The 21,229-nt window shown below is 48.0% G+C and overlaps 1 protein-coding gene across 3 annotated transcripts in view; it reads right to left on the bottom strand.

The window, feature by feature from the left end:
- The window catches only part of YPEL2 (yippee like 2), a 66,641-nt gene extending 45,916 nt beyond the window's left edge, over nt 1-20,725 (bottom strand). The window contains exons 1-3 of one of the 3 annotated variants that reach the window (XM_066363136.1): nt 20,160-20,326; nt 19,191-19,547; nt 14-327 (exon numbers count right to left, since the gene is read on the bottom strand). In XM_066363136.1, coding sequence (XP_066219233.1) covers nt 14-130 — 117 coding nt within the window. In that variant the 5' untranslated portion in view covers nt 131-327; nt 19,191-19,547; nt 20,160-20,326. Of the gene's footprint in view, nt 1-13; nt 328-19,190; nt 19,548-20,159; nt 20,327-20,494 lie in introns of those variants that run through there. The other 2 variants (XM_066363134.1, XM_066363135.1) reach the window with 2 other exon arrangements.
- Between the last annotated feature and the right edge of the window lie 504 nt (nt 20,726-21,229).

Genomic DNA, 21,229 nt, shown 5'->3' with positions numbered 1-21,229 from the left:
TGGAAACCTGTACCTTGGAAATGAGTTCATCGTGATTGGCCAAGTGGGCTCTGCAGTGGATGCAGCTGTAGGTTCGGTGGCAGGAGGGCAGATATGCCTGGAAAGTCTTAGATCTTGTCATCTTCACCATTGGCACCGCTGAGCGTGGGGTGAACTCTGGGGTGGCCCACGAGGCACTCCCACAGGATGGGTCGCAGGGGAAACACCGGAAGACACAGGTAAAGGCCGTGGTTTGGCAGGGGTCGGGTGTGCGGCAGGCTCCACACACTGGTGATGTCTTCAGAGGAAGGACCCTCAAGCAGAGGTCTGGGGCTGGTTCTCAGCAGCCTGCAGGGCCAAGATAAGGGGACTACTGTTAGGTGATGGAGCTGGGCTTCCTGCGACGCACGGGGAGTCCAACTGCCACCAAGAGGGTAACATTTATAGCATAAAATGGCACCCTTCTGTTTCCTGCCCCATGTCAAGATGCCCCGAGAAAGGAGAGAGAAACTACTGGAGATCTCCGAATTGCTGTTTTTCCAGAGTTGGAGGTTCAGCGCTCTCAGCAGTCCCTAAGTGCCCTCCGTGGGCATCCAGTAAACTGGCATGTGCACCACTCCAGGAAGCCCCAGAAAAAAACGAGGCTTAAAGATGTGCTACAGTCCCTGGGAGAGGGCTCCAAAGGGCAACCCCTCTGGGCCAACTAAGATAAATGGCCGAAGTAAAAGGAGAAGTTCAGCCTCCAGAGAGTCACTACATCAACAGTCACATACGGATTTCCCATCCATTTCCAGATGCCAGGAATCCGACAACACTTGAAACCCCACCTGCAGAGACAATAAACCCCTCACCACCTGTCGCTTATGGGCTAACAAAGCATCAAGTTCCCCACCAGCAAGCTCCCTCATGGCTAGCCAGCTTTTTGGGGAGAATTCCCTTTGCTACATCTTGCCCAGAAATAGATGCACAATACATTTTTTTTTAACTCAAGTGAATAAACAAAACCAATAAAATAGACTCCTGCACTTAAAATTCACAACGACAGTGAATTTTGCCAGAACTCCTCCTCAACCCTCAAATTTCCTGTTACTCTTCTCGTAGTACCAATACCTCTCCTACCAGAACCTCAGCTCTTTCATTCTATTGGGGACTAAGGACATTGAGACATGGCGTGACTCCCAGGGTACGCCCAAGTAAAGGTCTGAGGGCCCCACGGTCTAAGACTCACTCTGCCCTCTCAGGCTCACCTACCTGAGGCTTCTGGACCTGCCCACTCCCCGAGCTTCACTGACAGGGGTGGTGTTCCCACTTGCCTAGCTCTAAGGAGAGCCAGAGTGCTAATTAACACCTGTATCATGCTTTGAAGATAAAATTATTTAGAGAGACTGGGGAGGAAGACAAACAAAACCACTCTTCCTTACAGGATTATGTCTGGGAACCATCTGGATGTCTAGTGAAAGTCCGCAAATCATAGCTTTCTTTTCCCTCTAAACCTCACTGGGTACAAATTTTCCAACGAAAAGCTGCCCTCCTGCCTGGCAGCCTTTCCCCCCCATAGCAGTCACTGAGGCCACGTTGCCCCCCAAACTCTCTCCCTGAGGGGTCAATATCACTCACCAGTGCTAGACTAAAGGACAACAGTGGTCACTGCCCCTGACCCTGCATGTCCCTCATACGCCCCTCTGCCACTGGGCATTGGTTTACCCAGTGCTGGGACATCCTCACAGGGGAGGAGGCAGGAGGATGCATGCCCCTTGGATCCAGAGCCCCTTCCTCTCGCCCTGGGCACCTTCTGGGAGTGGGTAAAACCAAAGCTCATGGGAGACCAATGCTGTTTAGTGTTGAAGTATTACAGGTGTACAAAGAGCCCAGAACCCGACTGAAACACCCTTGAACTTTCCAACACTCCAGCTCCACTCTTGGGAAGAACAGTATTTCCAGGAAAGGAAGGGGTAGCAGGTCAGGATAAAACATACAAAAGGCAGGCCGGGGAAGCAGGCAGGAGTAGAGGCCAGGGCCTCAGCTGCCCGCGGGAGCGCCAGGAGCACTGGCCCCGTCAGTGGTAGAAAAACACCGAGCCCGAGGGACAAAAAGGGAGCAGTGAGCCCTGGCTGCTGGGCGGGTTTAGACAGCCGCCACAGAGACAGGGCCTGTTTTCTTATACGTGCAGCCGGCTTCTAAATTATGCATTTCCCCAGAGCAGAATTATTTCTTCTCTCCCTTCTCTTCTGCAGGAAACCCGAAAAAGAGTTTGCAGGCAGGGGTTTCTGGTTTTGCTTCACTATAAATCTGAATCCCAAAACTTATTCAAAGCTACCTTCTGAGCAATGAACATTTATACTTCTATAGTCTGTATGAAATGTAGGTCCCATTCCAACACGTACCCCCGTCACACACACATTCACTGCACACCCTAGCTCTGAACCTACAAAGACTGGAGAAAATCAACCATGTAAGTGGTATATCCCAGGCTGCCTGGTGCTAGAAGAAACCCTGGAGACCCGGACCCAGGCATCTGTCCTCGCTGCTGCAGCGCCACGCTGCCCCGGGCTCTCTCAGGAACGGGCCCACACCCCAGAGCTGGCTCCTTCCGCGAGAAGAGAGGAAAGAAGCATCTTGCTGAAGTAGGAATTCTGTTCAATGGTCCAGGGCCCACTAGAAGGAGCGGGGGGATAAGTGAAAAGCAAGGTGAAACACGATCAAGAAAGGGTCCTTCTGCCCAGAAGATAAAAGAGCAGGCTGAGTGACAAAAAAACAGGTGACAGTGAGGGACAGGGAAAAAATCTCACTACTATCTTCTTCCCTCTGGTGGGAAAATTTTGAAAGCTGCTTCTTTGAGTCAGTCTATAGGAAGGAAGACAAAATAGAGTTGTTTTTTTAAAGGAAGAAATTGAGGGTATGGGGCTAAAGAACTCACCACTTTTTAGTTTTCATTTATTGATTTGAGAGAGAGGAAAAGAGACGTGTTGTTCCACTTATTTATGCATTCATTGGTTGATTCTTGTATGTGCCCTGACCAGGGATCGAACCTGCAACCTTGGCATATCGGGACAACACTACTAACCGAGCTACTGAGCCAGGGCACCATGTTTTAATTTTTGAAACTTGGTACCTGTTCATGGGGCTGCAGGCTCCACAGAGCTTCTTCCTAAGTCCAACTCATTGAACGTATTGTGAAATCCAAATTGATTTCCAATAATAATCAAATAAGCTCAATATTTAAAAGCCTCAGGGCACAGGTACAAATTAAACACCATTTTAAACAAAGTGATAATCCATCACAGTGGAAATTAAAGGAAGATTGGCTACCACACCCCGCTGGCTCCAGCTGATCAGCATGGAAAGAAAATATGTGAACTATTATGATTAAAAACAAAGACTTCAGATACACCAATCCGAGAGCCAAATGCCTAGGGAGCTCACACCGAGTCTGGCTGGCCCACCTGACGGACAGGCCCGCTCCCAGGGACCCACAGCAGCAGCTGGGACTCCATCAGAACCTTCTGTGTGTCCCAGGATAGAGGGGTGAGCGGTATGGGATAAGGTAAGGTATGCGATCAGGTAAGTTACGACGGAGCTCGATGAATAATGTGGAGAGCATGGCTGTGCTGACACACACACAGCCACAGAAACTGAGAAGGTGGAGCTTGCCAGGGGAAGGAGGGAGCACCTCCAACCACAGGATGGACCCTGCCTAGGTGTGCTGTCATTTTTGTGGGGTGTTGAGGTAGAGAGTGGGCAGAGACTGTCGGAAAAGAAGTGGGATCTGGAATCACAAACCACTTCTACTCCTAACTGAGTGATGTTTGGCAGGTTATTCAACTACTCTGACCCTCAGCTTCTCCAGCTCTAATGATACCAACCTACATAAGGTATGAGGATTGAATGAGACGCTGTGAGTGTGGGTACTCAGTGCTGGCACACAGCCCTGGAGGCCCACAGCCTCCTTTCTCCCTTAAACCCACCCTCTGCATGCAGTACAGTCAGCAGCACTGCCTATTTAAAAAGCAGACTTGACCACGCCATCACTCTCACGGCCTTCAGAAAGGCCATACAGGACAGTATAAAGACGGATTCTGGAATCATACTCAGATATTTCAAATCCCAGTTCTATCATTTACTAGCCCTGTGACCTTGGACAAGTTACATAACCTCTCTGGGCCTCACTTTCCCCATCAAAAAACAGGAGTATCACCTGATCAGGCGGTGGTATAGTGGACAGAGCTTCTGCCTGGGATGCTGAGAAGCCAGGTTCGAAACCCTAAGGTCGCTGGCTTGAGCGCGGGCTCATCACCTTCATCATGAGGTCTCTGGCTTGAGTGTGGGGTCACTGGCTTGAACATGGAATCATAGACATGACCCCATGGTCGCTGGCTTGAGCCCAAGGTTGCTGGCTTGAGTCCAAGGTCACTGGCTTGAGCAAGAGGTCACTTACTTTGCTGTAGCCCCCCAGTCAGGGCACATATGAGAAAGCAATCAATGAACAACTAAGGTGCCACAGCAAAGAACTGATGCTTCTCATCTCTCTTCTTTCCTGTCTGTCAAAAAGGAGTATCTCCCTCATAGGAGTCTTGTGAGGATTAACTAAGTTAATACATACAAAGCACTCAGCACATGTGCCTGGCATGCAGTAAGAATACAATAAATTCTAAGTGTGTATTACCACTGACAACCAGCAGTGGCTTCAGACTCATCTCTGCAACCTCATACTCTATACTCCACTTAATAAACTGACATTTAAGGGTCAACCACATGTCGGGAACTCTCCTAAGTGTTCAGATTTGGCAACCAAACTCTTTGTAATCCCTCCTAATACCCAACACTTGCTTTTTACCCTTGCAAGGTTCGCTGATGCCCTTCCCTCTGCCTGACACACCCTTCCCACCACTGTTTTCGAGGCCCTTGTCCATTAAGACTGAGCTCAAATGTCACCTCAGCACAGGGCTTACTGGCCCTCCCTCTGTGCTCACCTTTACGTTACCACTGACCCTACTGAAACTGGAGTTTTCCTGTTCTGCCTGTCCCTCTGCCAGAGGTAAGCTCCAAAAGCAGGGACCACGTTCAGTCATCTTTGTCCCCCCTGAACTCGGAGAGGCTGTCAGCTGACCTGAATTCCCTGTGCTTCACACCAGGCTGCTGCCTACACCAGTCCATCCACCCGTGTGGGCCGCAGACACGACTGAGGCCCCCCTGTTCTCCCAGTTAGGAGGCAAAGTTGCTCAGGGTCCCCAGGGCTCTATACGACTCTATTCTTCCCTAACATTTTCCACTGAGATCCTGTGCTGAGATGCCCAGAATTATGGTTTTTCTGGGCTACAGGTGATTTTTTTAAGTCCCATAAAGACCTGTCACTGGCATCTATGCCCAGTCTTTGAGGTTAAATATATATTTATGGCTGCTGGATAATAGCCAGCTTAACCATTTTTCAACTTTTCCTTCTCTTACTCATTGTAGGAACTCTCAAAAAGGCTGAAGAGGACTTCATGCTAGCTTTCAGGACAGGAGAGGAGCATGACTGAGTAGCCCTCCTCTGTTCCACCACTGGGGAGGAGAGAGAAGCCCTGACTGGAGGCAATGAGCAGGTGACAGCAGTGGGAGGGGAACAGACTAGCCCTTTCTAGAACTGGGAAACAGAATAAAGACGGATAGAATGGCTATGGAAGGCCTTTATCTCAGGAAGACTGACCTTCTTCCCGTTCTTCATCTTGCCAGAATCCTGAACCCAGGCCGAGCAGAGAGACCTTGGCCTGCCAAGTAAGAGGAGTGGGTAGCAGCACAGTCCAACGGTGAGTACATGACCCAAGGCAGACGGACTGGGAGTCAGTCTTGGTTCTTACCAGTGGCATCACCATTAGGCAAGCTGCCCAGAAGGGAGTAACAACAGTGCCTACCTCATGGCGGAGACAAAAGAATCAAAAGACATAATGCGAGTGAAGCATTCGGCACAGTGCCCGGCACATGGTTAGCACTCAATAACTTGATTAGCTGTAATCACCCTTAGCAGCAAGCATGAAAAAGCACAGGAACTGTGTATTCACAAGCCCCGAACACAGCACTGTTCCTGTCTCTGAGGTTGACTCATGGTGGTTATAGGGTTAGGACCTAAATTAATCCACTTAAAGGTACACTGTGGTTTAAGCAGGTTTTTGTGGCTTACTTGGGATCTGATATTATTGCTATGTCATGCCAACCGACAGACCGTGCTATCACTTAGTGCGGAGGACAAGCTAGCTCTGTGGTCTGCATTGACTCTGCTAATCCCAGGATGGGACTACCAGTAAGAACGTCACTGAAATGCCCTTGTTAAAACTGCCATGAAGCTGGTGTGCAAGACACACAGGAAAGTCAATGTCATCGTGTTTCCCAGTTACCCACTTTACAGCACTGGACCCAGGTGGTCCTTCAAATCCATCTAGTTGATAAGAAAAACCAGCCTGGGTAGTAAAGAAACAACTCTTTCATAAACAAAACCAACCATTCACTTCTATCCTGGATACAGGGCCTAGTCTTGGTTTCAGGGGGATTATCTGTCAGATGGTAATCCTACATGATCTCTAGGATTCCTCCAGCTTTTAAAGTCCTGACTCCATGTTGTAATGATGGCTCTGCCGGTTGAATCCTGCCCCAGAGCAGAGTCTCCATCCACCAACCTTCATTCTGTTAAGACCTTGGTTTCAACGAGGTCACAGAACATGCCAGTCTCGCAGAGTCTACTCAGAGATGGCTGCTGGGCGGTGCCTTCGCAACATCTGTTAACACAGCGATGGAGTTACCATACGGCCCTTAGTTCAGCACTTTGCCTGGGGAGGCCCCCACAGGAGGCTTGCATCTGTTTGAACATCTGCATAGAGAAAAGGCATTCCCCTTGAAAATCCTGAAACTGGCGTGTAATTCATAGATATTAGATGGAAATAGCTGTTGCTAGCTGGTTATGAAGAGATCAGATCTCTTTGGGTTGCTTCTACAATTTCAATTAAAAAATCATGTAAAATGCCCAGATTAGCTGTCTGAAGATAGGTTACTAAGGACACTTGGCTAAAGTTCACTGATGGCTTCTTTCTTTTTCTAATACAACTCCTAGCTCCAAAATGGATCTACAGAGGTTTGGGTAGTGGTGAACACAAAATATGGGGGGGGGGGGGGTGTACAGAAATGTATTGTAGAATAGGGCAGCTGAAACCTATATAATTATGTTAACCAGTGTCACACCAATCAAATTTTTTAAAAGGGGATTTAAAGTGGCACATAAAAATATAAACAATACAATACTATTAAAATAGGTAACGAGATTAGGGTAGGAGGAATGAAAGGAAAAAGGAGAGTTAGGATATAGAAATTCATGCGGTTAAACTGCTAAATATTTAACTGAATTTCAATTGCAAATGTGGCTTTGAGCTCCCCAGTAACCAAGGCAGAAAAGAAAATAGCAGTTATATGGCTCATGTTTCCTACAACATAAAAGAACCTTGGTTGTTAAGGATCCAGATTTTCTCAGAGATATTCTCCTATGGGTGCTCGTAAGGAGACAGCAAGTAACCTAGTGGACAAGATCCTCAGCACGCCCTGAAAATTCCTACCGTGTAACTCTCTTGCAAGACTGTCCCTCATGAAAACAGACAGCATAATGAACACCAAAGGGCAATGCAGTGAAAAGGATTCTATCTACAGAAGGTCAAATCAGGGCTGCTCAAGAACATGGCTTCCTGGTGGTCTGGCTGGACCCGGTGATGCACTCTCCGGAGGAATGGAAGAGCTACAGAGCCTCTGGCAGTGCTCCATGAATATCATTTATCACAACCAGGCTTTTGAGTAACAAAAATACGGGCAGCCTCCAACATGCCAAGTCCAAACACTAATACTTTTGAAGGCGAACACTATTTGGCCCCGGTTCGCATTCAGCTCTCCCGTGGGCTGCTTCTGCCTAAAACCCTCCTGCATGGGCCTCATCATGCCTCCCCCACTTCTCCCTTCCCTCTGACTGAGCCTCAGTCTCCCTGGCTGCTCTTCTTCCACCCTCCTCCTTTGACTGCATTCTCATCCACACCCTCAAGTCTTCTAAACCTCTGCCTCCCACTCCTGAAACCTGGGTCCGTTTATAAAGGACGCCTCCAACTGGTGCCGGGGATGGCACCTCAAACTGCACTGATCCAAAGCCCACACCGTCTTTCTCCGTCCCTTCACCTCGGTTCTATTCCTCCCTCCTGTGGGCCCAGTGGCCCAAGCACACACCCTTTGTTCTCTCTTCCTCCTTTGTCATACTGCATCTGTGCCCTGACAGCTGGTTTGCCTCTGAAACACAGCCTCCCATCGCTGTCCCACAGTCACAGACAGCAGCACCGGGCGAGCCCCGTCCTCTTCTCATCCTGGACTATGACAGCTTCCCAACTGGACTCCCTGACTCAGCGCTTACCTCTCCAGCCCATTCTAGAATTCTATTTATACAACACAATCTGATCACATCTCTCTCAGGTTTCAAAACCTCCAGTGGTTTCCTAGCAGCCTGCAGGACAAAGCCCAACCCCTCAGGTGGCACCAAGGGCCTGGCGGTTCATCTTCCCACCACCTTTCCACCTCACTCCAAACCTGTTTCCCCAGCAGACTGAGAACGCTCACTGCCCTTTCTCGTTGTTTCAACCAATGCCTTACCCCAGCTTCTCTGCTGGTAAATGCCTGCTCATCCCATAATACCCAGCTCAAACAAGACCCTCGGCACAGCTGGTGGCCCCTCACTTCCAGCATGCAAATAAAAACACCACCCCCCAATGGCCTTGAACACACTGTTCAGGTGTCTGTCTCCCCACCAGACTCGGAACTTACTGAAGTCATCCCCCCATGGTTTCCCCAGGACTCCAAGTGTCCACGACTTTGGAGATTCTTGATAAGAGTTAAGTGAATAAAATAAATGACTGTCAGTAGAAACTGTGCTGCCCTGTAAAGCTGTTTTGTTTTTTGTTTTTTTACAGAGCAGAGTGAGAGTCAGAGAGAGGGATAGATAGGGACAGACAGACAGGAATGGAGAGAGATGAGAAGCATCAATCATCAGTTTTTTGTTGTGGCACTTTAGTTGTTCATTGATTGCTTTCTCATATGTGCCTTGACCATGGGGCTACAGCAGACCAAGTAACCCCTTGCTCGAGCCAGTGACCTTGGGCTCAAGCTGGTGAGTTTTGCTCAAACCAGATGAGCCAGTGCTCAAGCTGGCGACCTCGGGGTCTCAAACCTGGTCCTCAGCATCCCAGTCTGACACTCTATCCACTGCGCCACAGCCTGGTCAGGCTAAAGCTGATATTTTTTAAACCTCCTTACTTACTTTGCCACAATCCAGGACATTCAAAATATCTAATTCTGGACATGATGTGGGATTCACACACTGTTTATACTCCACAAAGCTAAAAAGGCAGCAAACTCCTGAGACATCAACTCGCTTGGTCTGGCAGGAGTCTAACACTCAGTAGTACCATGGAGCCTGTCTCTGACAAGCCGCACCATGTGAACCTCTGATGGTGTCACCTGGCTGTTGTCTGATGGTAGAAACATTTTCTGTTCTGCCTGTCCTGGCCCTTCGCACCATCTATGTGCCACCCAGGACAGGTTCCTGAGACCCTCCCCAGGCTAGCACTGGCTTCTGAACCTCTAGAGAAGCCCTTGGATTGCCAACCAAGACCCCTAAGGCAGGCTGAGCTGCCTTGCTAAGTGACTGAGTTACAGACAAGTGAAGTTTCAGGCTTGGTTCAGGTCAAGAAGGAAAGGGGTCCCTGAACCCTGCCTCTACTCCCATGTGAACAGGGCCAGATCTGCCTTTCCTCCCAACCCCCTGGACAGCCGCCCTCAGCATCAGCCCTTTGCCTTATAGTTAGCCATAAGACAATAATCCTCATTTAAATGAAATGAATACATCTTCCCCATGACCTGGGACCCAGAGCAGGATAGATCCACTCCTCTGCCCCCAGACATGGCTAGCCTTGAATTATAATATAAAACAGCTATTTAGAAGATCAAATCCAGAAAGTAACATCTCGGAAAACAGGGTCAGAGATGGGGCCAATCTTCACAAGTTACTTCACCGGGGAGCCCTCCCCTTAGCTTCCTCCAGCCCCCATTAAGTCAGGTCCCCTGTTCCTATTCCAGAGGGACAGCACTTTTCAGTTACAACTGTTATTTTTACGAAGTAATGATTTGATTGTCATGTGTCTCACACACTCAAATATCAAATATTATTTACTAAATAAATGAATGTCCTTTGGACAATGGGCACGGTGTGACCTTGATTTCTCTAACTGCTGCTCCCCCAGGACACAGCTGGGCCCCAATTAGTTACAAACCGTCCATCCCCAATCTGCCAATACAATTTCATTGTTCAGCTGTCAGCATGCTTTTGGCTTTCCCACTTTAATCTCTCATTTCAAATAAATCCAAAACTCTAGACTCTGACATCTGTGGCTGGGCTCCCTGCCTTTCCACAATAGGAATTTGGAAATTAAACTTAAAACTCAAAAGAAAGGGCAGAGGCACTTTCAAAAGAATGCTTATATGTCTAAAGTCCCAGCCTCAGGATAAAGAGGGATGTATTTAGTTCTAAGAACTATTAAAGCATCAGCTAATGTTGCCATTTCTTGAAGGAGAGGAGTAGGGTGGGAGAGAGTGATCTGGAGCAAATTTTTGGATTTCTTCTGTTATGGGAATGGCAGAGATTTTACTAAGAATTACAGCCACTTTTCCTTTCGAGCCTGGCACATCAAAGGGAGACGTGCATGTTGCCAGTGCAGCTTCTTCGTATAATCTGAGAAACTTCCACAAAGCTAGCTGTGTACGGATCCGTCCTCCCGCTAAATTGCGAGCCAGTCCTGGCCAGAGACCAGGACTGGTTAATCATCCCTCATACCTAGCCCAAAGTCTAGCTGGCCAAAAGAGCTCAAAAAAGCCTTGGTCGAAAGGTGGGGGCCTTGGCCGGTTGGCTCAGCGGTAGAGCGTCGGCCTGGCGTGCGGGGGGACCCAGGTTCGATTCCCGGCCAGGGCACATAGGAGAAGCGCCCATTTGCTTCTCCACCCCTCCGCCGCGCTTTCCTCTCTGTCTCTCTCTTCCCCTCCCGCAGCCAAGGCTCCATTGGAGCAAAGATGGCCCGGGCGCTGGGGATGGCTCCTTGGCCTCTGCCCCAGGCGCTAGAGTGGCTCTGGTTGCGGCAGAGCGATGCCCCGGAGGGGCAGAGCATCGCCCCCTGGTGGGCAGAGCGTTGCCCCTGGTGGGCGTGCCGGGTGGATCCCGGTCGGGCGCATGCGGGAGTCTGTCTGACTGTCTCTCCCTGTTTCCAGCTTCAGAAAGAAAGTAAAAAAATAATAATAAGAAGAAGAAAGGTGGGAAATGAGGGGAGGAGGTGAGGAGGAGTCATCTGAGGGTCTGCAACAACAGTCCATCAACCTCTAGCACTCTACAGTCTATGAACTTCCTATTATGGGCCCGGAGGAGGCAGCCACTTGATATACACTATCTCAATTAATCCTCACAACCCAGGGAGGCAGGCATTAGTTATTATGACTACCTGTTTGAAAGTACCAGAACCAACATTTGAATCCTGGGACCCCACCTTCCCACTCACCATGGATCCATCAACTTAGGCAAACCAGACAGGTCTGAGTTTGGTCCTCCAACCCTCTAGAGCAGTAGCAGACCATCTCCCAGAGGCAGAGTCTAAGTCAAGTAATTATAATGCAACACAAAGATGTTAAGTTCTCTTAAAACATCCTCAGACTCTAAGGGTTGGCTCAAGGCTACAACTTTTCGTTGCAGAAACCTGAGAAAACCAGTGAGGGAAGGGAATGAAGCAGAAGGTGGATCAACAGATCCCGCACAGGAAAGAGCCGGTTTTCAGTCTCTTCCTTGCTAATGGCATCTTTGGCTTTAAGGCTGCAGTCACATGTGGTACTTTCCCCCCTCAAATCCTAAAGGAAACAAATTAAGAATCACATAAGCAAAACTAAACAAAAGCCCTATTTATGTTAACATAATACTGTACATGTTTATATCATTAATACAGCAAATACTGAAAGAGAATTCATTTCTACCTTATGGCCCATTTGGCAATGGGTCTATAGAGGGAAAGATCCCCAACAGACAGGGACCTACCTACGTGGTAAAGATGAAGGGGAGGCACACAGAATGGATGACACACACAAGAACCAGACAAACAAAAGAAAAGGAAGTGGCAAAAACAGAAAGTAAGGGAAAAGCGGCCAAAGGTCAAAGACATTAGGTAGTTGGCTTCTGGCAAGGAGAGCAACCACGGTGGTGATCAGAAAAACCTGGGAAACATTTCTCTTCACTTCTTTTTTTTTTTTTGGGGGGGGGGGAACAGACAGGAAAGACAGGATAGAAGAGAGAGAAGCATCAACTTTGTTGTTGCAGCACCTTAGTTGTTCATTGATTGCTTTCTCCTATGTGCCTTGATTGGGGGGGAGGGTTCCAACTAAGCCACTAACCCCTTGCTCAAGCCAGCAACCATTGGGTCATGTCTATGATCCTCACGCTCAAGCTGGCAACCTCAGGGTTTCGAACCTGGGTCTTCAGCTTCCCAGGTTGATGCTCTATCCACTACACCACAGCCTAGTCAGGCTCTTTTCACTAGTTAATGCTTGCTTTTATTAAGATTCCCCATCCTGAACGTGCAGGCTGTGCATGTTTGGTTGGATGAGAAAGTCTTACGGCAGCCAGGATGGAGAATCCCCGGACTAGTCTCACTTTTTCTTTTTATTTATTCATTTTTTAGAGAGGAGAGAGAGAAAGGGAGAGAGAGAGAGACAGAGAGAGAAGGAGTGGAGGAGCTGGAAGCATCAACTCCCATATGTGCCTTGACCAGGCAAGCCCAGGGTTTCGAACCGGCGACCTCAGCATTTCCAGGTCGACGCTTTATCCACTGCGCTACCACAGGTCAGGCTAGACTTTTTTTTAAAGACTTTATTCCATTTCTCAGAAAGGAGAGAGGACAAAAGAGAGAGACAGAGACAGAGAAAGAAAGAGAGAGAAAGGGAGGAGCAGGAAGCATCAACTCCCATATGTGCCTTGACCAGGTAAGCCCAGGGTTTTGAACCGGCAACCTCAGTGTTCCAGGTTGACACTTTATCTAACTGCGCCACCACAGGTCAGGCAAGTCTCACTTTTGAGGATGCTTATTATCTATGTCAGATAGCCGTGGTTCGCAAGTCTCCATTCTCAAGTGTTCTACTGTGAATGGAAATCACAGTCCACTTCCATGGCGTTACTCTAAAGTACCCAGTTTTCTCTTTTTCCTGCCTCACATGTCTACAGAACGTTTCTCCTACACTGCCTCCCTTGGTCACACCGCCGTGACTCCACAGGTATTCTTTCCTTCGGAGTGTTTCTACGTGTTTAAATCTTTTTCATTCTTCACAGCCTCGTCTTTACAATGCCCACCTTCTTTCTGTATCTCTGTGATGACTTTAAACTCTACTTTGGACTCTGGTTATTAATTAATTTGTTTGCCTAAATTGCTCTTCGGGGCAGGGACCATATTTTAACTCATTCTATCTCCCAACGTCTTATTATCTGTTGAACGATTATCACCCAGAAAAATAAACAAATCCCAAGGTTGAGTTTCAGTCCCAGTGTCCAGAGGTTCCTCTTCTGTCACTCAAAATAGAAATCAAAAGTTTCCCAACTCAGGCAGGACGGGTTCCAAGCTGATGCTCTCTTGCCCCAGGTACTCCCTACCAGAGCACCACGGGAAAACAAACAGAGTCAGTATCTCCTATAACTAAATTTCACTTCAGATAAAATAAAGCCACTTTCTTCATTCAGTCCAACCAAACTCAGCCACTGTTCACTCCCAGAAGACCCTGTCTGAGAGCACCCATCGGCCATCTGAGCAACAAGCCTTGCTTGGGGCACATCAACAAAAGATGAGACAACTCCAGACAGCAGAGGGTATTCTCATTCTGAGCTGGCAATCTAGTTTCAGATCAAAGCCACTAGGTCTGGACATACCACATTCTCAAGACCACAGGGGAGGGCTGGCTGCCTTGCAGCTCAGGAAACAGGAGAGCATGGCTGCTGACTCAGCCAGGAAACAGGAATGTGGGTGGCCAGGTAGCACCTCACTGGTAGAATGCTCCTTAGACAGGAGGTAGGCTATGCCTAGCATTGAGACATTATTGGTTGTTTAGGGCTGTCCTCAAGGAGTTGGTACTTTTCCAGAATGTACAGGAGCAGAAAGAGCCCTGGGCCTAAGAAACTAAAGGTATAGTTTAGAGCAGTGGTAGTCAACCTGGTCCCTACCACCCACTAGTGGGCGTCCCAGCTTTCATGGTGGGCGGTAGCGGAGCAACCAAAGTATAAATAAAAAGATAGATTTAACTATAGTAAGTTGTTTTATAAAGATTTATTCTGCCAAACTTAGCGAAAATCCAACATAACGTACTTGGTAAGTAATTATTATTATATGTTTTAACTTGCTGTAACTCTGCTTTATAAATTTTATAAAGTAAAGTTACTTCCCTACTTTATAAATCACCATTACTGTGGAACCGGTGGGCAGTTAGAAATTTTACTACTAACAGAGATCCAAAAGTGGGCGGTAGGTATAAAAAGGTTGACTACCCCGGTTTAGAGTCTGTACTTTTCCCTAATTAGCTCTGTGTCTTAAGTCCTTTTTGCCTGTTTGAGCCTCAGTGTTTATGTGTTTAAAATGTAATGCCTAAAATTTAATACCCAACTCAGCATATATCTAATTAATAGAAAGTTATAAATCATTAACTTGGAATTAGAGAAAATAAAAATTACACGGTTAACACCAGAAGAAGTTAAGAGGTAGGGCCCTACAGTTACTGAATTCAAGCCACAAGTTTGGTTTTGTGCTTCCTGGCAGCCAAAAAGAGAAACATGATCAGTTATAAATTTGCAATTGTCCAAAGAAAAATCATACCAGTTCTTCAGAAGAGGCAAAGATTTTTCTGGAACTTGATTCTGAAAGGAATTTCTCTCATTGACTTTTTAAAGGGGCAGGAAATTGCAGCTTAAATTTTCAACACTACAAACCCTTATAAGAAATATATCGTATCAAGCCATATACAGCTACTTCAGGCAGGGTCCCTCCATGAAAGCAAAGGGCAGGACACCTGATCTCAGTGACAGTAGTTACAGAGGGGCTGAAATAGATGCCCAAGTAAACAGCTTTCTGTTGCCCCACCTACCCCAAGGATGAAACTAAGAAAGGCTGGAGGAACAAGTAGACATTTCCTTTCAAAAATATCTATAATATTACTTCTTCCATGTGGGTATTGAGAGTTGTGCATTTTTAAATTCCATTCCAGTTCTGATAGACCTAAATGACATTTTTAGTCTCTATTTACTTACATTGTTAAGATCATGCGGATGAAAAAGGGGTTCTCCGGAAAGTAACCTCACCGGGTGATCTCATCATAAATTCCTAACAGGTCATGGTAGGTAGTCACGCCCCGGACACTTCACTTCATTGGTAAAAGGTTTATCTTTGCCTTAAGCCCTGTCCATTGTTCTTGAGCATCTAGGTTAAATACCTTTGAAATAACCACCCTCATGAGGGCACATCACCTTTCGTGTCATCTTCCTTACATTGGCTCAAATAAACTCATAAAAATTCTTTACAGGTTTAGACATTTTTACGTTGATGATCTGGTAGTTTTCACCTTGTACTGCCCATTCCCAAATCAATGGATTGGGAATTCCTTCCAGTCAAAGAGGAGATGAACTACTGTATTAGCAATTAGTGTTGTCACTAGTAGCTAAAACCAAGTGTAAGGTGCCAGGCTGTGCCTGGTTTCCCTGCACTGTCTCATTTAATCCTCCCAATCAGTCCTGTGTGATAGTAACTACTATATTTTTAGTTACAGAGATTTGGAGAATTTTAGCAAATTGCCCAAGATCACAGAGGTAATTATCCAGATCTTTCTGGTTCCAAAACCCAGGCTCTTAACCCTACTTATAGTTCCTCCTAGCATTAATGAAATGTGCTTACTGGTAGAAATAAATGCTTATGTTTATCAAAACAGTGGGGCTTACAACAAGGCTACGGGAGGAGGAAAGAGTTATTCATTAACAACAACAAAATAACAATGGAGTTTTTAAAGAAGCTGGTGACCTAAAGAATAAAAGGATACAAAATATTGTGAAAAGCAAAAATCCCCAAAGAAAATAATTTCAAGGGAACACTACTACCCCACCCCAGGAAAAGGGAGAAAAAAAGGTTTTCCTCTTCTTTCCTTGAAAATAAACTATTATTTCCTCCTGTTAGAGTAGTCTCGCAAGTCATTCATTGATTCATTCGTTCACAACAACAGATATTTTATCCCGTGCTACTGCATGCCAGGCACTGTCAGCAGTGAGCCAAGAAGACAAAGAAGCCCTCAAACATCCAAGCTAGCTATCAAGTAGACAATGTATTTCTACATGGTATTAAAGTTCTTTGGAAAAAATAAAGTTAAGGAAATTAAGAGAGGCTAAAGGGCAGGGAGGAGAGGAGCTCTCCGAGACCCAAGTGAAAGAAGCCAATCATGCAAAAGTTTGGATGAAAGGCTTCCTGGAAAGAGAGCCTACTAGTAGAAAAGGCCCAGTAACAAAAACAAACCTTCCACGTTTAGAAACCTTAGGAAGGCTGGGCAATTGGATCAGAATGAAGCAGAAATCAGGTGAGAACTGGTAGGTGATAAATTAGAAAATTAGGGGAGAGGGGAGGGCCTTCAGAGAAAGGAGATGGACTATGACTGAAGGGTAATGAGAAGCCATTAGCAAGTGTAAACAGGGGAGTAGCATAATCCAACTTATCTATTCATTTATTTATTTAGAGAGAGAGATGAGAAGCATCAATTAGTAGTTGTGGCACTTTTGTTGCTCACTGATTGCTTCTCATACCTGCCTTGGGGTGGGGGGTGGGGGGCTCTAGCCAAGCCAGTGACCGCTTGCTCAAGCCAGCGACCATGGGATCAGGTCGATGATTCCACACTCAAGCTGGCGATCTTAAGAGTTTTGAACCTGGGACCTCAATGTCTCGGGTTGACACTCTATCCACTGCGCCCCCACTGGTCAGGCAATCCAACTTACTTTCAAACCATCCTCTCCCCCTCACCCACCCCCAAGCTATAGTCACAACACCCAGGGACATTTAGGTAGGTTTGGTATTTTAGGAAAATAAAGTACCATCACCTTTTATTTTGTTAAGGATACATCACTGAAAACTATCAATCCTAACAAAATACTTTTAGCCTGCAGGCCCTGGCTTTCCATCAGGGAAAGCTAATGATCAAAAGATGCTGCTTTTTCCAGTTAATGCCCCTTCATGCTAAATGAATGCAACTGTCAGAGCACCCAGTGCTTTGGTTCACAGACCCTGGGGAAATGTCAAAGCCGTATACAAGGGAAACCCATCCTGCTCCTCCATTTGAACTGAACCTGAGCATCTCTTCCCTCTGCTTTTTCTAACCTAGCACAGCCTATCCATGGCCGTTGTTCTGTTGCTTTCTTTTTTCCATAGGCTCAAAACTAAACATTCTAAAAGTGAGCTGCCTGACCAAAACTGAGCATTATTCAAGTTAATTCCAACAATCCTACAGTTACTAATCCTATATAAGGCATACTTTGGCAGAAAGGACCATGTTGAATTTGAATTTGGATCGTTTAGAGTTCTTTCTGAAGCTCAACTGCAGCTTTAATTCAAGAAAATTTCTTCTACCAACATGTTTGGACATAGTAAATAAGAGGGAAACATCAACATGTGAATGCATCAGCTTTGTGTATGTTTGTGCTTGAAGGTAGACAGAGGTAACAGTATCAGAAACTAGTTGACTTATAAGATCCACATGCAGACAGGAGCCCAACTGTCACGATAGGGAAGACCCAGGGCTGAGGTAGGCAAGAAGGTAGGGGAACTTGTGTCTCTTAATAACAACTGTTAACAGACAAGCCTTTGACAACGCCCCCTTTCCAACCATCTCCAAACAAAAATGTAATCATCAGTCTGCCTTTCCTCCAGACTACACAGCCTGGAATACCCAGATAGTAAACGAAGTCAACCTCTTTTTCTGGCTATCTGTTCATCTCCAAGGCACAATCGCCGTGTTGCTGCCTCAGAACATTTAAAACAGTAATTTTCATCAAATCTGTGAATAGGATAGCTAAGTCATCAGCACACCTCATGACCCCAACCCCAGGCATCTAAAAGCATCTCAGTGGCACAGGACAGCAAACAGCAGCCTCACATGGGGTGAGGTGGGGAGGCTTTAGGAGGGAAGGGGCATATGTATATCTCTTATGGCCAAGTTTCATGACAGCTGAAAGCAAACACTACACCCTTATACTTTTCAAAGCCCAGGCTACTGTGACTCGCAGATGAGAGGGCTTGGATTTGCATAGTGTGGGTCACATACCTGACTAAGCTTTGCACACTTCATATCCCAGTTAATGCCTTTCATTGTTCACTGCCCCCAATTCCCACTTAGGTCAGGGTTTCTTATCAACTACCTGCATCACAGTCTCATAGTCCACATTAAAAATGTGGCCCACTGAGAATAAACATCTTCACAGTAGAATGACCAACTGCATTTTAAACATTACCAAGGTCATGTTTATGCACATTAAGTTTAAGGACCTCTGCCATAGAGCAATGTTTCTGAAACTCTGGGCCATGAGCCATTTGGTCAAGAAATCAAATTAATGGGTCATGACCAGCAGTTGTTGTTGTTCTTTAATTAAGCAAAAAAAAAAAGTTATAAAAAGAATACACTGTAGGTAGTAAGGGCAACTGTATCCTGAAATTTATAGCAACTCTGGACCTCTGTGCAGTGATGTAAAATGCATTCCTTACTGTGGATCCCACTCACAGTTTGAAAACCACTCTCCTAGAGGGAAGAAGGAAAACAGAATTTTTGTGCATGGTGTTTAATTTTCTCTTTCCTCCATTAACTCCAAGATTCTTGATTTTAGTTCAAGCACAAGATATCAAGACAGCCCAGCTGTTAAGTGCTAAGGCAATAAGGGAAGGGATGAACAGAACTTCGCCTTCAAGTTCAGCCCACATCTGCAGTCCTGTGGCAGTGATTAGGCCAAAGGAAAGCCAGGGAAGGTTGAATCCAATCCCACGGATTACAAGGCCAAGTTCCCAGAATCCAGAGAGCACTGTAAAGCATCAATCATGTGAAGTAAAGCTCACCCCAGCCAGAGACATGTTTACCTTGAGCATGTCGCTTAACTTCTCAATCCCCTCTAGGTTCCTTGCACCACTAATGTTCCGTGAGCAAGTGGGATGCTGGGTAGTGATTTATCTTCTTGCCCAATCGTCTAGGACAGGGAGCCCCATCTTGCACATCTTGCTGGTCCAGGAGAGCGGGAAAAGGAAGAAGGGGCAAGGAAAAGGGACCAGTAGGTACCTGTCTTGTTAGCCTTTAGACTCAAAAAGCAAGGGCTCACTGAAAAGAGCCTCAAGACTCCAGGAGAGTAAGTCGACCAGAGGGCAAAAATCAAAACCCCCAGCAAAAACAAGAAGCAGTTTCATGTGTCATTCCCAGCAGCGAGACTGTGGGAGGGTCACCTGCGTGTAGAACAGAGAAAAACGGAGGACACTCACTCACTTGGCTTTTTTAGCAATTGTAAACTGAGAGTCAAGTCGGAGGTGGCAGTCTCCTGGGCTGGGTCCAAAAGAACAGGTGGTTTTCCCCAGCCCCCAACGGGAGAAAAGCCACCACTTGGATAAAGACACCCAGAAGAGGTCAGCAGCCACGGAGGGTGAACTTGAAGCAGGGAGAGGCCGGGGCTGCCCCTAAGCGCCAGTTCCTGGTAGGGGACTCGCTGCAGAAGCCCCTACATTCGGCTGGGCAGGGGCGAACTTGTGCCCACCCGCTTGGCAAGGACAGTGTAGAGGCGCCAGAAAACCGCCGGCAGCAACTCGGCTGCGGTGACCTCGGCCCACGACCGACCGCTCCTGAAAGTTTCGAAGGTGGCCAGTCCCCCATAGGCAGGGGCCCCAAAGGCGGCACTGCAGGATCCAATGTGTCCAGCAGACAGCCAGCGTCACCCAGGACAGAAACCGTCCGAAGTCCCCGCCCTGGCCCCCACGGAGTCCGAACCCACGGAACTATGCTAAGGAAAAAGCAGCGACCAGGTCGCCAGGTCCCCTCCATCAAATCGCGCACCCCAGACTTGCCTGGTTTCTGGAACACGTCCCGGACACGGACCGAGGACCCCGCGCCACCTCGGCTCCCCTGGCGGGCCGCCGCCGGGCCCGGCAGTGTTTGTAAACAAACCGGTCACGTGGCCCCGGCGGCCAGCTCCCCGCCCCCTGCGCCCGCGGCCCCCACGAAGACCCGACGCCTGATCCGGCCTCGGCGGTACTGGCCAAAAGGCGCCGCGCTCCGCGGGGTGGAGCCGAAGGGGCCACGGGGCCGGTGCCCAGTGCTGGGTGCCCCGCGCGCGAGCTGACAGCGCGTCCCATGCCCACGCGCGCACGGCCCGCGCCACGCCGCGCTCTCGTTTGCTTACCCCGCAGCAGGCTGCCCTGTCCGGCCAGCGCCGGGCTTGGCTCCGCGGGGATGCGCCGCAGCAAGGGACCGCCCGGCTGGATCCCGGGCTCCGAGCGCTCTCTTAAAGCCACAGTCTCCGCCACCGCCGCCGCCGCCACTCCGCATCCCTCCGGGTCGGGGCCGGGGGCTGCCCTGTGACGGACGCGCCCCCGCGCCTATCCCCTCCGCTCAGCACATAGCAACACGCCGCGGGTTGGCTCGGCACGGCCACAGCCATCCACCCCAAGCCAATCAGCGAAGGACGGAACTCCGCCCCCCGCTTCCCCTACCTTCACCCCCACCCCTCTGGCCTGGCGGGGCTTGGGTGCGGGGAGTGCTGCGAGTGACGGGTCTGGCCCCTCGAGGCTCAGCCCGCCGGAGCCTGGCTAAACAAGGCGACTGACCGGGGGAACAGGGAGAAGGAAGGGTGATGAGGATGGGGGGGCTCTCAGCGCCTGAGAGGAGACCGTTTATTTGGGTTTGGGGTTTGTCCCCAGGTCAAGACTGGGATTCCCAGAACCTGGGGTAGGGAGGAGGGAGGTTTTATAGTGTTTCTGCTTAGAGGTCCTAGAGAGTATCTCGTTAAATCTTGTCATTCCTAACCCACAGCCTAAGTTACCTAAGAAGCCCTCGGATCCTGGAGCAATTGAATTTAATAAGATAGTGCCTAATCAGGCCCCTGCACGGAAGCAAGGCAGTTCCCCTCTTCTCTCTG

This window comes from Saccopteryx leptura, chromosome 2, assembly GCF_036850995.1.
Source record: "Saccopteryx leptura isolate mSacLep1 chromosome 2, mSacLep1_pri_phased_curated, whole genome shotgun sequence".
NCBI lineage: Eukaryota > Metazoa > Chordata > Mammalia > Chiroptera > Emballonuridae > Saccopteryx > Saccopteryx leptura.
This window is presented reverse-complemented; position numbering and strand designations above follow the sequence as displayed.